The sequence below is a fragment of the Gracilinanus agilis genome, chromosome 1 (assembly GCF_016433145.1).
Source record: "Gracilinanus agilis isolate LMUSP501 chromosome 1, AgileGrace, whole genome shotgun sequence".
NCBI lineage: Eukaryota > Metazoa > Chordata > Mammalia > Didelphimorphia > Didelphidae > Gracilinanus > Gracilinanus agilis.
The window spans coordinates 284,039,693-284,053,487 of record NC_058130.1 but is presented as its reverse complement, the minus strand read 5'-3'; the positions used below and the strand labels follow the sequence as shown (position 1 = coordinate 284,053,487).

The 13,795-nt window shown below is 34.7% G+C and overlaps 1 protein-coding gene across 1 annotated transcript in view; it reads left to right on the top strand.

Annotated features, from left to right (window-relative positions):
* The window catches only part of EPB41L4A (erythrocyte membrane protein band 4.1 like 4A), a 235,407-nt gene that overhangs the window by 97,480 nt on the left and 124,132 nt on the right, over positions 1–13,795 (top strand). Inside the window, exons 4-5 of the mRNA XM_044662157.1 lie at positions 10,420–10,498; positions 13,536–13,633. Coding sequence (XP_044518092.1) covers positions 10,420–10,498; positions 13,536–13,633 — 177 coding nt within the window. The remainder of the gene's footprint in view (positions 1–10,419; positions 10,499–13,535; positions 13,634–13,795) is intronic.

Genomic DNA, 13,795 nt, shown 5'->3' with positions numbered 1-13,795 from the left:
CAGTAATTAATCTTTTAAATATTTAAGCTTTTTAAATATTTAATATTTCCTTCACCTTCCTTTCTCTATATATGATTTAAAAAAACCCTAGATACAACCTACTAGAAATACAAATAAAGTTGTAGAATAAAGGTAAAAATTGAAACAAAACAAAATATATCTGTAAAAATAGCTATATATATTTAAAATGTGGTTTATAAGTTTGATGCATTATCTTAAAAATACAACTTTTTTGTTAAGTGCATTATTTTATGTTCTAATATTTGTTTGATTTCTCTGACTCCCCATCTTAATTTTTTAACACAATAAATTCTAAAAATAAATATAGTTTTAAGAAAATATTATAATCCCTGCTCCTAAGGGGCCTAGTCTAGTGGATATCCTGAGTTCTGGAGTTCTAAGCTAAAGTGGACCATATTAAGTTCTGTATCATCATAGGGAGCCTTCATAAAAAGGTATAATAAAATAATAAAATAAAAATAAGACTACTAAAGAAGGGACAAGCTTCCCTTCCAGACTTGGCAAAATAGGGAGGTTTTATTTTTAAAATAATAGTAATATGAACCTTGTGATTCCAATAGCATAAACTATTCTTTTGATCAGGGGTTTTTTAGTTGGTGTCTGTAAAGTAGATTTTTCAAAAAATTTTGATTTGAAAAATGTATTGCAAGATAACTGCTTTCTATTAAAATTCTATGTATTTTACTTTATTTAAAAGCATTAATGTGAGAAGGGATCTATAGACTTCCCCATATTGCAAAAGGCATCCTTATCACAATAAAGATTAAGAACGTGTGGTATTTATAATGATTCCAGGTCATGTGACCAACCAGATGAATAAATGAATGAATGAAAAAAGTATTTTTTAAATGCTTACTATGTGCCAAGAACTATGCTGAGCTCTTGGGATGCAAATAGAAACAGGTCCCACTCAAATTGAGGGAGACAACTCATAAAAGAAAATTCCTCTTCAGAGTAAATAGAAATGCACAGAAATCCCAAGGGTTCAATAGCAGAGCAGATGGCAAGACTCAGGGGTCCTTAAGTTATATTAGTAGATTGGATGACAATTGTAGAGGTCTGTAGGGTTTAGAGTACTCTAGCAGTCAGTGGTAAATAAGGCCTTTAGTATTCCTCCAACATACCAGAAAGAATAGAGTTAATAACTCCTCTCTTATGAGGTGAGCAATTAAGCATCCCAAATAGGTTTTAGTCTGCCCTTGCAAAACTGGAGGGGGAGAGGGTACTGGGAAGGAGAAGTAAAGGATAGATAGAGTGGCATCTAGTAGTCCTAAAGTCTTTTAGCTGCCCAGCCATTCTGAATTGGTTATAGGATGATCTAGGACAGGTGTCAGCAATGTATGGCTCTTTCTGCAGGAGCCATAAAGTCAATTTTTTTTCAGGTGCTGATACAGGAGCGTGGCACACTGTGAGCACTGTATGGCTCTCAAAAAAAAAATCACATTTTTAAAAATGTGGCGTTTATGGCTCTCACAGCCAAAAAGGTTGCCGACCCCTGATCTAGGATCAGAAAAAGGAACAGAAAGATTCAAGAAGGACATCAACATAAAAGTAGAAGTTCAATTCAAAATAACCACAAAATGAGTAAAATATTTGGGAGTCAATCTACCAATGAACACCCAATGTCTATAATATAGATAAAATTATGAAACATTATTTAAAGAAATAAAGACCAACTTAAATAGCTCAATGAATAAACATTGCTCATGATTAAGACTAATATAATGAAATTAACAACACCATCAAAATTATTTTATAGATGAGTGTTTTACAAGTCAGTCTACTAGCTAGACAAAATAATATCTAAATTAATTTGGAGAAATAAAAGGTCTAGAATATCAAGGGAAATCTTGGAAAAAATGGTGAGAATAAAGGGGTAGAAAGAATTTCCCAATCTCAAAACCATATTATAAAGCAGCATTCTTCAAAACTTTCTAATTTGGTAACTATTTAAAAAACAGAAAATTAGATTATGGAACATATTAGACAAGAAAGAATCTGAAATAAATGAACCCAATGTTCAACAAGTCCCAGAACATGAAATGTGTTGGAAAGAATTTTCTATTTGATAAGAACTATTGGGAAAACAGAAAAATGATCTGGAAGAAATTAGGTTTAGACTAATATTTTACAATAAATTCAAAATGGATATATGACCTTAGAATTAAAGAATTAAAGGTGGGGAGTAAATTCTTAATCCAAAAGGGATAGAGGCAATCACAAAAGATAAAATTGATGCCTGAAAACAAAAAAGTAAAAGTTGTTTGCATGAACAATATTAATATAAGTAGGGTAAGAAGAAGAGTTATAAGCTAAGAAAAACCTTTCTCTGACAAAGGTCTGATATTATACATATATACCTACTGACATACATACATACATATATGTTAACCATATATAAGACCAAAAACTATTCCCCGGTGGTCAAAGGAAATAAACAAATAGTTCCTTAAATACCAACCATGTTAAGGAATGATCCATAAAACCAATGAAGTCAATATTAGAAGGAAAGCAGAAAGCTGGGGGAAAAAATTTTACAGCATTTTTTTTCTGATAAAAGGCTCATTTCTAAGTGTATAGAGAACTAAGTCGAGTATGTAAGAACATGAAACATTCCCCAATTGATAAATGTTCAATGGATATGAACAAGCAGTTTTCAGATGAAGCAGTCAAAGCTATCCTTGGTCATTTTTTTATGTTCTAAATCACTATTGCTTAGAGAAATGCAAATTAAAACAACTCTAAAGTATCACCTCATATCTATCAGATTAGCTACTATGACAATAAAGGAAAATAATAAATGTTGGAAGCTCTGTGGGAAATTTGGGACAATTTTACATTGTTAGTGGAGATGTGAACTATTCTGGAGAATAACTTGGAACTATGCCCAAAAGGGGCAGCTGGGTGGCTCAGTGGATTGAGAGCCAGGCCTAGAGACTGGAGGTCCTAGGTTCAAGTCCGGCCTCGGACACTTCCAGCTGTGTGACCTTGGGCAAGTCACTTGACCCCTATCGCCCACCCTTACCACTCCTGGGCTAAGGACGATCCCTAGCCCAGATGAAAAAGGAGGAGGGTTGGGCGTGGGGCTAGCAACCCCACCCTATAAAAACTACATCAGCTAAAGAAACTGCAACCTAAAGTAGGGGCAGCTGGGCTAGCTCAGTGGATTGAGAGCCAGGCCTAGGGACAAAGGTCCTAGGTTCAAATCTGGGCTCAGACACTTCCCAGCTGGGTGACTCTGAGCGACCCATTGCATACTGGTTGTGGCCCTATGCTCCTAGAATGGAGTCCCAGGATAAAAAAAAAAAATGTCCAAAAGGTTGTAAAACTGTGTATACCCTTTATACACTACTAGATCCATATTCCAAAGAGACTAAAAATGGGGGTGAGAGGAAGGACCTATTTGTACAAAAATATTTATAGCACCTCTTTTTGTTGTGGCAAAGACTTGGAAACTGAGGACATTACTGTCAATTGGAAAATAGTTAATCAAGTTGTGATACATAATTGTAATGGAATACTACTGTGCTATAAGAAATGATGAGAAGGGTGTTTTCAGAAAAACCTGGAAATACCTATATGTACTGATACAAACTGAAATGAGCAGAACCAGGAGAACATTATACACAGTAATAGCAATATTATATGATGAACATTTATGAATGACAGATATTCTTAGCAATTCAGTAATCCATGACAATTCTGAAGAACATAAGACAAAGAATAATATCCACCTATAGAGAAAAAAATTGATGGAGTCTGAATGCAGATTAAAGTATATTATTTTTCATCTTATTTCTCTGTGTGTGTTTGTTTTTGTTTGATATGTCTTCTTTCACAACATGACCAGAATGGAAATATGTTTTACAAGATCACACTTATATAATCTAGATCAAATTGTTTACCATCTCAGAGGGTAAGGAAGAAAAGGAGAGAATTTTGATCTCAAAATCGTGTGTAATTGAGGGGAAAAAAGCAAAATATAATTATCCCTTCCACATTGCTGTGTTTAGAGGCACAGCAAACCCATTATCTGGAAAATTTATGTAAAAAAATTTGGCCCTCCCTTCATTACAGAGAAATCTGAATTTTTTTTCTTTTATTCTCGAGATCTATCATTTCCAGATAATCTGATAAAAACAATTTAGTTGATAAGGAAGTAAAGGACACAAAAGCTCATGCTGCTGCCCTGCTCTCTCTCTTGCAGCATGGAATTTATTATATATACTTCAAGACTCATTTCACACAAAAGAACCCCCCTGAAACTTCACATTTGCGCAAAAACACAAATTATGTCACATCAAAGCACAATAAAGTTATAGTTTTACAAAGAATTTTCTTATGAAGATAATGCCAGATGAGAAAAAAGTCTCAAGGTTAAAAATGAGCCTCACTTTATCTAAAAGTTATTTTGCCTGAGCTTGCCACTCTGTGACCTTGGGACACCTGAAGCAGTTAAAGAGATATACCCACAGCTGCAGCTTTACTCTGCTGAGTGAAAAAAAGGCTATTAACTCATTAAATGCTGGTTTACTAAGGACTTAAAGTTTTCCTAGAGACTATAATGTTTTTCAATAAGAAAAGGTGTGGATCATAAAAGGGGTCAAAAGAGGAGTCTCAGATTTTCATCTATTTGAGACTCTGTTTCTCTTATTGGTCTCCCACATTTTATGAGGTATTACATTATTACATTAATAGTACATTATTGTTAATCTTGGGTTAGGTATGTATTTCTGAATTTTTTAACTTTTTCTGTGTCATTTATAGGCCTTCACATGTTGTCTGCTGGCCTGACATATCATTTGCAGCTTCTTCAAAATTCCCTAAAATTTCTATTTAACTTCTTATGCTCACCCATGATATATTGAAACCATGATGAGAAACTTGCAATGTAGAAGAGATAACTATTGTATTATTAAATTTTATTCATTTATTTGTTTTTCCAGTTACATGTAGAAACAATTTTTGAAAGTTGTTTTCCCATATTTTAGAATTCAGATTTTCTCCTTTCCTTTTTTCTTTTCTCTTCCCAGGGCAGTAATAGTTTGATATAAGTTACACCAGAGCTTTCATGCATGTATTATGTTTTTAAAAGAATGTTCCAGAATAGTGATGGGCAAACTACAGCCTGGCCAAATGCAGCCCCCTGAAATATTCTATCCCCTGAAATGTTTTATCCCACCTTGTGACATTATTCCTAATTGACGAATACAATGAGTAGGATAAAATACAATGAAACTTCAAAAGAGTTTATTCATATAGATGGATATTAAAAGTATTAATAGTTTATTTAAAGTCATTTTGATAGTTATAGTCATGCGCCTGATAAATCTAATTCAAATCGCCCGCCATTACCTTCTGCCCACCTGGCTACTTCATATGAAAGCAAGCGTCCCAATCAAGGTCTCTCTATTTAAGCTACACTTTACATTGGCTCACGTTACCACGTAAGAAGGAAGCCTGTTGAATCATGGGAAATGTAGTTTTCAAGTCCCCTAAGCATCCACAGGAAGTTTATATCATATATTTAAATATTAAGGCTTAATGAACCCCAAAGAACTCCCAAAATTCCAATAAGACATTCCCTCTTGAGATCCAGAGAAAGACTAGTCTTTCTCAATGGATCTTGTAAATATAACTTTTAAATTACAGAAATTTGGGGATAAAAGAAAAGAGGACAAAAACAATGAACCAATGATTGCTAGGTGCATTGACAAAAGCCAATTAGGGACAGTCCCCTTTGGCATAAGAGTGTACATTCAAAACAAATGCATTCAACTCCCCATAGTTCAATCAACTGCACCCCAAAGTTCATTTGGATCTTCATGATCCAGTGAAGGTTCTTCAGGCATCTTCATGGTGCCTTCTTCAAACAGGTTCGTTGTCTGGATTCTGGGGAGATGGTGAATTTTTTATCCTGAAATTACTCTCAAAAGAGTTAAAATTTTACATTATAGGTTATAATACAGCCATTTTGATTATAAAACTTATATACATCCTTGAGGAGAATCAATAACATTCTCCCCTGAAGAGGGTTAAGGCCAACACCCAGATCAGCCAAGGATACATGGCTGAGTTTTGGGGGTTGTGTAAAATCAACTGGCAAAAGAAATGAAAAAAATAAAATCCAAATAAGATAGGAAAAAAAATTGACTTGTGAACAAAATGTAAAATGTCAAAGTCTTATGTGCAAAAAATGTAAGGAAAAATAAACTTATAACAGGTCCTTGAATCAAAGCCCAATTAAAGTGATTTAAGCAGTTTGCAATTATGCATTTAGGGGCCAGGACTACAGAAAGTTGCCATTCTACATATAAGAGAAATAACAGGACTAAATATATGTGCAAGGGAAGTGTCTTTCCCTGGTCCGATTTACCTGCACCTTCTCAGGGAATGAGACATAATGATAGCCAATCTTAGGTGCTTACTAGGAAAAGAAGCTCAGGGGAAGTCTAGCCTCTAACATGTTAGAAACTGCAACCCCAAACCTCAAACACTAGTTTCAAGCCCTTCAGTATTGGCATAGAACTTCCTCAATTCATGGTGTGCATGACCTTTTGCTCCTTGGCACTTTGCAGATTTTCAGTTGGTCTCCATGACCTTGTGGCTCTTTTTGCTCCCTTCTCCTGGAATTAGACAGAGAGACATTAATCACAGTCCCATAATATTTACCAATAATTGGCAGGTTACCATAGTCTAGGGCTTTTTGGGGTATACATTAATATTATAGCAAATATATATTTATATTTAACTTATATTACTATAAAATCAAAAAAGGATTAACACTGATTATATGTACTTTAAGTACAAAAATGAGAAAAAGGGGAAAAGTCAATTACTCTATTAAAAAATTGAAAGGAAAAGCAATAAGAAAATTAAAAATTCAGGGAAAAACAATGTTTTCAAGTATAAAAATAAAAAAAACAAATTCTATTGCACATAGACGGGGAAAATGATAAAAGAATGTTTTAAAAATTCAAAAATATATAGCTTAGAATTAGTGAAACATTTTTCACCCAAAAAATGAGATCCATTTCCTGTTAAGCTTTTGCATGAACTGTGAGTGTAAATGGTTTTTATAAAATAGCAGATTCATAATGCACATTCAAATAAAGTACCATACTTTCCAATAACAAAATTGTATGCTTATTACAAATTCAACAGGTATAGTAAATCATTCAACCTTGGCTGAGGTATTTTCTCAACAAACTCTATTATTGCCTCCATGGTAATTGTGGGGCAGAACCTAAAAAAAATCTGATAAAAAAACCCAAATTTTCTGGGTCTAAATTATCCTCAGGAATTCTAGATCCTTCTGATGGGAAAGCAAGTCAAAACAAAGAGACAAAACATCAAGCATACAGGAGCTCTCCTGGCTTCCTGTGTAAAAAAAAAAAATGGGTAGGAAACTTCTATTTGTTTCCTCTACCCCTATAAGACAACATTCTTTATAATAAATATATAAAACCTTATCATGCATACAGAAGGGTACTGGGCATCTAAAGTCAATTCTAAAGACCTCTTATAAAATTATAATTTAAATTCTCAAGGCATCAAAATCTCCAAGGTTGTGTAAGCAATATCAAGATTGAATAAAAACTTAAGGCATGTGATCCTATACTTGAGATGAGAAATCCAGTATATATAAGGCTTATGGGCTATTTACAACTTAAAAAATATTTAAAATGTTCATAAATGGTACAGATAATTAGATTATTATTAAACTTAGAAAAAAATTGAAACCTTAAAGAAATCAGGAAATATAATATGAGGAACAGATTACAAGCTATGCAGTCAAAAACCTTTTTTACCAATTCTAATATATTTGAACACTATTTGAAAGTTACAATAAAATCATGAACAGAATTAATCTAGCAGCCAAAACTTCATTAGCTTAAAATGATTCAGTGCAACGGAAAAATAAACGTAAAGCAACAAAATTAAATCACAAAACAACAATCCGCAAAATACAAGATAAAGAGACTTTAAAAAAAAACACAGAGTCTGATGAGGCTTACTAATTTTACATCCAGACTTTTAAAAGTTCATTTAAGTTCCTTTTATCTGAGCCCTGCACTGAGCGCAGTGCGGATGAATCCCATAATGGGTATATAGTTCAGAGACTTGGACAGGCTTAGTGTGTGGGGGTTTGAATCTCTCCCCTGAGTTTCAGGCAAGATAATAGCAAGGAGTAGTTTGAAATAGGCCATGCAGCCCACGCTTGCCATTCTACTTCCTCTTTGAAGAGTAAAAGCTAGGGCCCACATGGAAGCCAACTCCAGTAGGAGCTAGAAAAGCCACAAGTTGGAGATCGCATGTGGAGGGCTTGTGGGGGAGGACTAGGTCAGGTTTTAGAAAAACCACGTGGAGGGTGGTAGTGGAGTAGAAGCTCCCTTCAGGTTAAAAGTCATTAATGTCTATGAGGAAACAACCTTGGGAAAGTCCCAGGTGCATGAAATGAGAGAGGGTGGTGTGGTTCTTTGTATACTTCCCAAATCTTAAGCAGACTCTGGGATCGGCATCAACAGGCCCCAGCAGCTGGGGCAGGAGAGCAAGAGTCTCAGGAAAGAGTCAGTAGCAGCAGACAGGGCACTGGCTGAAGTGGGAGGCAGCATCAGAGCCAGCAGGAACAGTTAGGGGTCAGCAGCAGAGGCAGCAGCAGGTATCCAGCATTGGAAGAGTCTAGCCGGAACTGGAATCGGCACTGGGTGGCAGGATAAAGCTAGGGACCCAGGGAGGATCTGATGGGTGAGGCCCAAACTGGCTGAAGCAGCTTCCGAGGTAATTGGCAGGCAAAAACTAAGTGCTGCCTTCAGCAGAAATGGGGCATTTAAAGCCACTTTCTCCTTTCCCTGAAAAGCAGCCACATGGCTGGGGAGGAACAGGGAGAAGAGAAAGAGCGAAACCCCAAACTCCAAGACCAAAAACTCCAAAACAGCAAGAGCAGGTCCATAGCTTTGGAGAGGACTTTAAATGCTCTCAGAGTTGCGTGGCTTAATACGTTATCACAAAAATTAAGAATTACGTCTACAATGTGGTTGCCATTAGTTGCCTTAAATACAGACTGACAGATGAGCATTTCCTTTCCTTTGGCCCCCTCTTTAAAAAGTTTGCCCATCACTGTTCCAGAAGACTAATAATAAAAGAAATTCATAACATCCCTCAAGTTTTATATCACATTCAATGTATTGACAAGGATGTAAACCAAAAAATGGCAAATAGTTCAAATTGTAGGAGTTGTGGAAAGATAGGCAGTCTAATGCATTGTTTGTAGAACTATAAATAGCTGCAACCATTATGGAAAGCATTTAAACATTATGCAAATACTGTTTAAAATGTCCATAAACTTTGATTTACAATATTTATAGTAGCTATGTGTAATTTAATTAAGAACTAGAAACAAAGTAAATGGTCAGTTATTAGGAATAGCTAAACAAATTATAAATGTAAGAAATTATTCTTACATAGTAGGAAGAGATGAATATGGTAAATGCAGAGAAACTTGGGAAGACCAAATCATTTTTTATCATAAGGATGTTTCTATGGGAGAGGGAGGATACAATGGGAAATATATGTGATTTAAAAATAATACATTATAATAAAATTATTTTTAAAATAGTCTGTATAATGAAAAAATTTTACTAAGATGTATATTTCATTTTTATTCATTTATTTTGAAAAAGAATACTTTGATTAGTACTTAAGTAAGTAAACTCAGTCATGATTGAATTTTAAAAGATTTCATGTAAATGTAGCATTTCATGTCCTGCAGGTTTTTCTACTTGCTCTCTGAAAAAGCATAACATTAATATTCAATAAAATCTTTAAATAACAGCTAGTATATCAATAATGAATATCCTGCCCCTCATTACTTATAGCCATTCTACATTAGATATTTACCATTCTTTACCCTACCTATTCCAAAATATAGCTTCTAGTTTCTATCTTGGATCCATTTCTGTCTTGTTCTACTCATTTGTGGACTAGAAGTACTTATCTCATTGATATACATGACTGTGATAGGAATTTTATTCTTAGGCTTTCTTATAGCTGATAAATAATGTAAGAATTATTTTCTTGCCAATTATATTAAAGCTTGTGTTTGAGGGATTAAAGAAAAACCCTATTTATGTCATTTAAACATTTTATTCATAATTCTTAAGAGAAAATAATGCTTTACACACTTGATTAGATTTTATAGAAATTAGTAAATAACTTTTCATTCAACCTTAAAGAATTTGAACACTGGGCAGGAGTAGATTTCTGAAAAATTGTGGTTTCATTATAATGATATATTCATGAAAATTGGTACATAAGATGAGCAAAGCTATACACATATTTAGTTATTATAGATGACTTTATTTTTTAACTTGTGTTAACTTTTTTTTTCCTTTTTAGCTGGCCCACCATATACTTTTTATTTTGGCATCAAATTCTATGCTGAAGATCCTTGTGAACTTAAAGAAGAAATAACTCGGTAATGTATTAAAATTGTTTTTCAACAATTACATGTGTGGAGTCAAAACTATGCTTGTCTTATATTGTTGTTCTTCTTGAGAGCTTGGTATTATTACACAGAGTCTTGGGGAGGCTACACTGAAAGACCACAAAAAAAAAATGACTTTCCCATGGGAAACATTGTTGTCTTTTGGCAGAACAATGGAAAAACTTCTATTCAACTTTCAATACTAATTCCCAGAATAAGTTTTAGTCATAATTTGGTCACTGTGCCCTGCTACCTATCTATTTTGTACCACCTCTGTTTGCCACAATTTATTGTAGTATTTATATATTTATTAACCATTTGACATGTATAAATCTATGCTACCATTTTACTTATATTTCTGTCTTTTTTTAAATCTCATTGATGAACATTTTGAGTTTTATGCCCTTAACTCCATCTTTACCATGAGCCATATGGTTTTTATTACAAGATTTTATATAGGTGGAAATTTTTAGGAATTAATATGTTGAGTTTTAGCAGACCTCATGGTAGTTTGTCTGTTGCTTATTTCAACAATTTTCAGCAAGCATCAATGTATTTTTTCCATGAGATTTGAACCTTCTTTTCCATTTGGCTAATTCTGCTTTTAAAGCTGTTATTTTCTTCTTGCATTGCTTTCATTTCTCTTCCCCATTTCTCTTCTGTCTCTCTTAATTGATTTTTGAGATCTTTTTTGAGCTCTTCCAGAGCATGAGACCATTGCATATTTTTCTTTGAAGTTTTGTGTGTATTCGTTCGCTTTCACTGTGTCTATGCCTTGCTCTTCTTTTTCTCCATAAAAATTTTCTAAGGTAAGGTGGGCTTTTTTTTTTTTTTTTTTTTTGATGTTTGCTCATTTTCCCAGCCCTTTTCTTAACTCTCACTTTTATTTTAAAGGTGTGCTCTGTTCTCAGGGAATAGTTTATTCTTGTTTTTTTCTTGCCTCTATCTTTAGCTCCATTTCTCCATTTCTGCAATTTAGCTCTGAAAAGCCACCACCTCCCATTGCTGATTCAATCAGCCCCAAGACTGCTGATGGCTCAAATTCTAGCCTCAGGTTTGATTGGGGGCTTTGGGTCTCCCTCTGAGCTTGATCAGGTCGGGGTCACTATGGAATGCCTTGCTCTGGACTTGTAACTTTGCCTTGAAGTTGGGTAGGGGCTCTAAACCTGGTTCTGGGCTTACACAGGCTAGGTACCTAAGAACTACCTTTTCCTGAGGTTCAGGTCCTCACTGCAGGCTTGGACTGGGGCTCCTATCCTCTCTCTAGGCTTACCCAGACTAGGCATGCTACACAGACTGCTTTGTGCCAAGAATTAGGACTTCACTGCAGACTTGGGCAAGGGCTCTGGGCTTGCATCAGTCTTGCCATCTGCCTCCTGTTGGGATTTAGGGCCTTGGTTAGGGATTGGGCAGGGCATTCAGAGCATCCTTCTGTGCCTATATCAGCCAGGCATATCACAGGCTACTATGCACTAAGACTTGGGGCCTCACTGCAGCATTAGGTGGGGCTTTGAACTTTAAGGGGTGGGTGTGGGATTGTACTACTGTTGGCTTAGGCAAGGTCTCAGGGTCTCAGGGTCTCATTGTTGGCTTGGACCCAGGTTCAGTACCTGGAACAGTTGTTGTGGGGTTATCATTAAAAAATTAAAGAAATCTGGGTAACTGAGTTGTGAGACAAGTTAGCATGAGCTACATGAAAAAGCCCTCAGGACTAAATGAGACAATCATTTAGTTGATGAAGCTTGATCTGTCCCAGTACTATATGGCCATTCAACCTATTCTGAGTCCATCTAATAGCATTATTGTCTTACTAATGTTAATTTTTTAAAGTTTTGTGTTTTTCAACAAATAATAAAGGGATAAAGTTTAATTTAAAAGTCTTATATTATATAATTATACCAGACTTCCTCCATTAGAATGTATACTTATCCCTACATATATTTATTTATCATAAAAGTTCATAGGTGCCAAGCCAAGATGGCAGAGTCAAAGCAGAGAAAGCTCAAACTTCATATAGCTCAAGCTAACTTGCAAGTGGGCACCAAATGATTTATTTCCCTCTGTCACAACATGACCAACCTACTTCCTTTTCCAATTATGTAATTATAATGACATTCATTATATCTCTTCTCCTGTTAAATTACTTATTTGCAATATGTTGCTCATCTCCACTATGAACCTCTCCACTGATTTTCATGTGAATCACAATTTTAATTTTTGGATACTACATGTGATATTCATTCTAGAATTCATAGCCATGCACATATACATTCTCACTTGAATAAAACATATACTGCAGCAATAGTTGTTCTTTAATTTGTATTCCAAAAAGGCAACATAAATCTTAGGTACCTACAGATTGAAATGAATGAAAACAAAGACCAAGATGCCTTATATCTCTAAATTATTAAGCTCAAATTATCACATAATTATTGGGCAGGCAAACTAAACAACTGTTAATTCTTGAGCAAAGAGATAATATAAAGTAATATATTGACCCAAAATAATAAGACAATGGAGTTTTAGTAAGAATGGTAGACCCACTCCAGATAAAATTTAGATGGGGTATACCTTGTTGCTGTCTTGTAAGAGAGTAGGTACTATTACCTCTGCTGCTAATGTTGATAAGCAAAATTTCAGACAGTTTCTGGTTCTGATTTAGCCTAGGGTTTTTCTATGAAGTTCTTACCAATGTAGATTTGCCTATACAAGAATGGTGATCTCCTTCATAAAGGTATCGCTAAACCATATAAGACATCTAGGTGGAAGAGAAACAGATAGAACATTACTCCCCTGGCCACTTTCATTCTTTATGTAATTATAAGTTCAAATAGCACACATTTTAATGCATGTGATCATTTTAGAGGGTTCATTATTCATACTAACCAGGTCCTAGCTGTATGCTTCTATACAAGGGGAAAGTAATTTTATGTAAGTAAAACTTATTTAATATTACCATGATGAGTGTGTGAAGTCATAAATGTATGTATCCTAATTGATTTTCTTCTCTTTCATTTCTTTTTTTTAGATACCAGTTCTTTCTGCAGGTGAAGCGAGATGTACTACAAGGGCGCCTACCCTGTCCAATCAACATTGCTGCTCAGCTGGGAGCATATGCTCTCCAATGTAAGTGCCACTAATGTCATAATACATCTTTTCCTATCCCAAAGATATGAGGTTGTACCTCAGAGCTGTTTTCATTTTTTTTTTATCTTTTAACATTTTTGTTCATTTCTGCATGTAATTCCTTTAATTTTCAAGTTATGAAGGAAGTCTTAAGTTTCATTT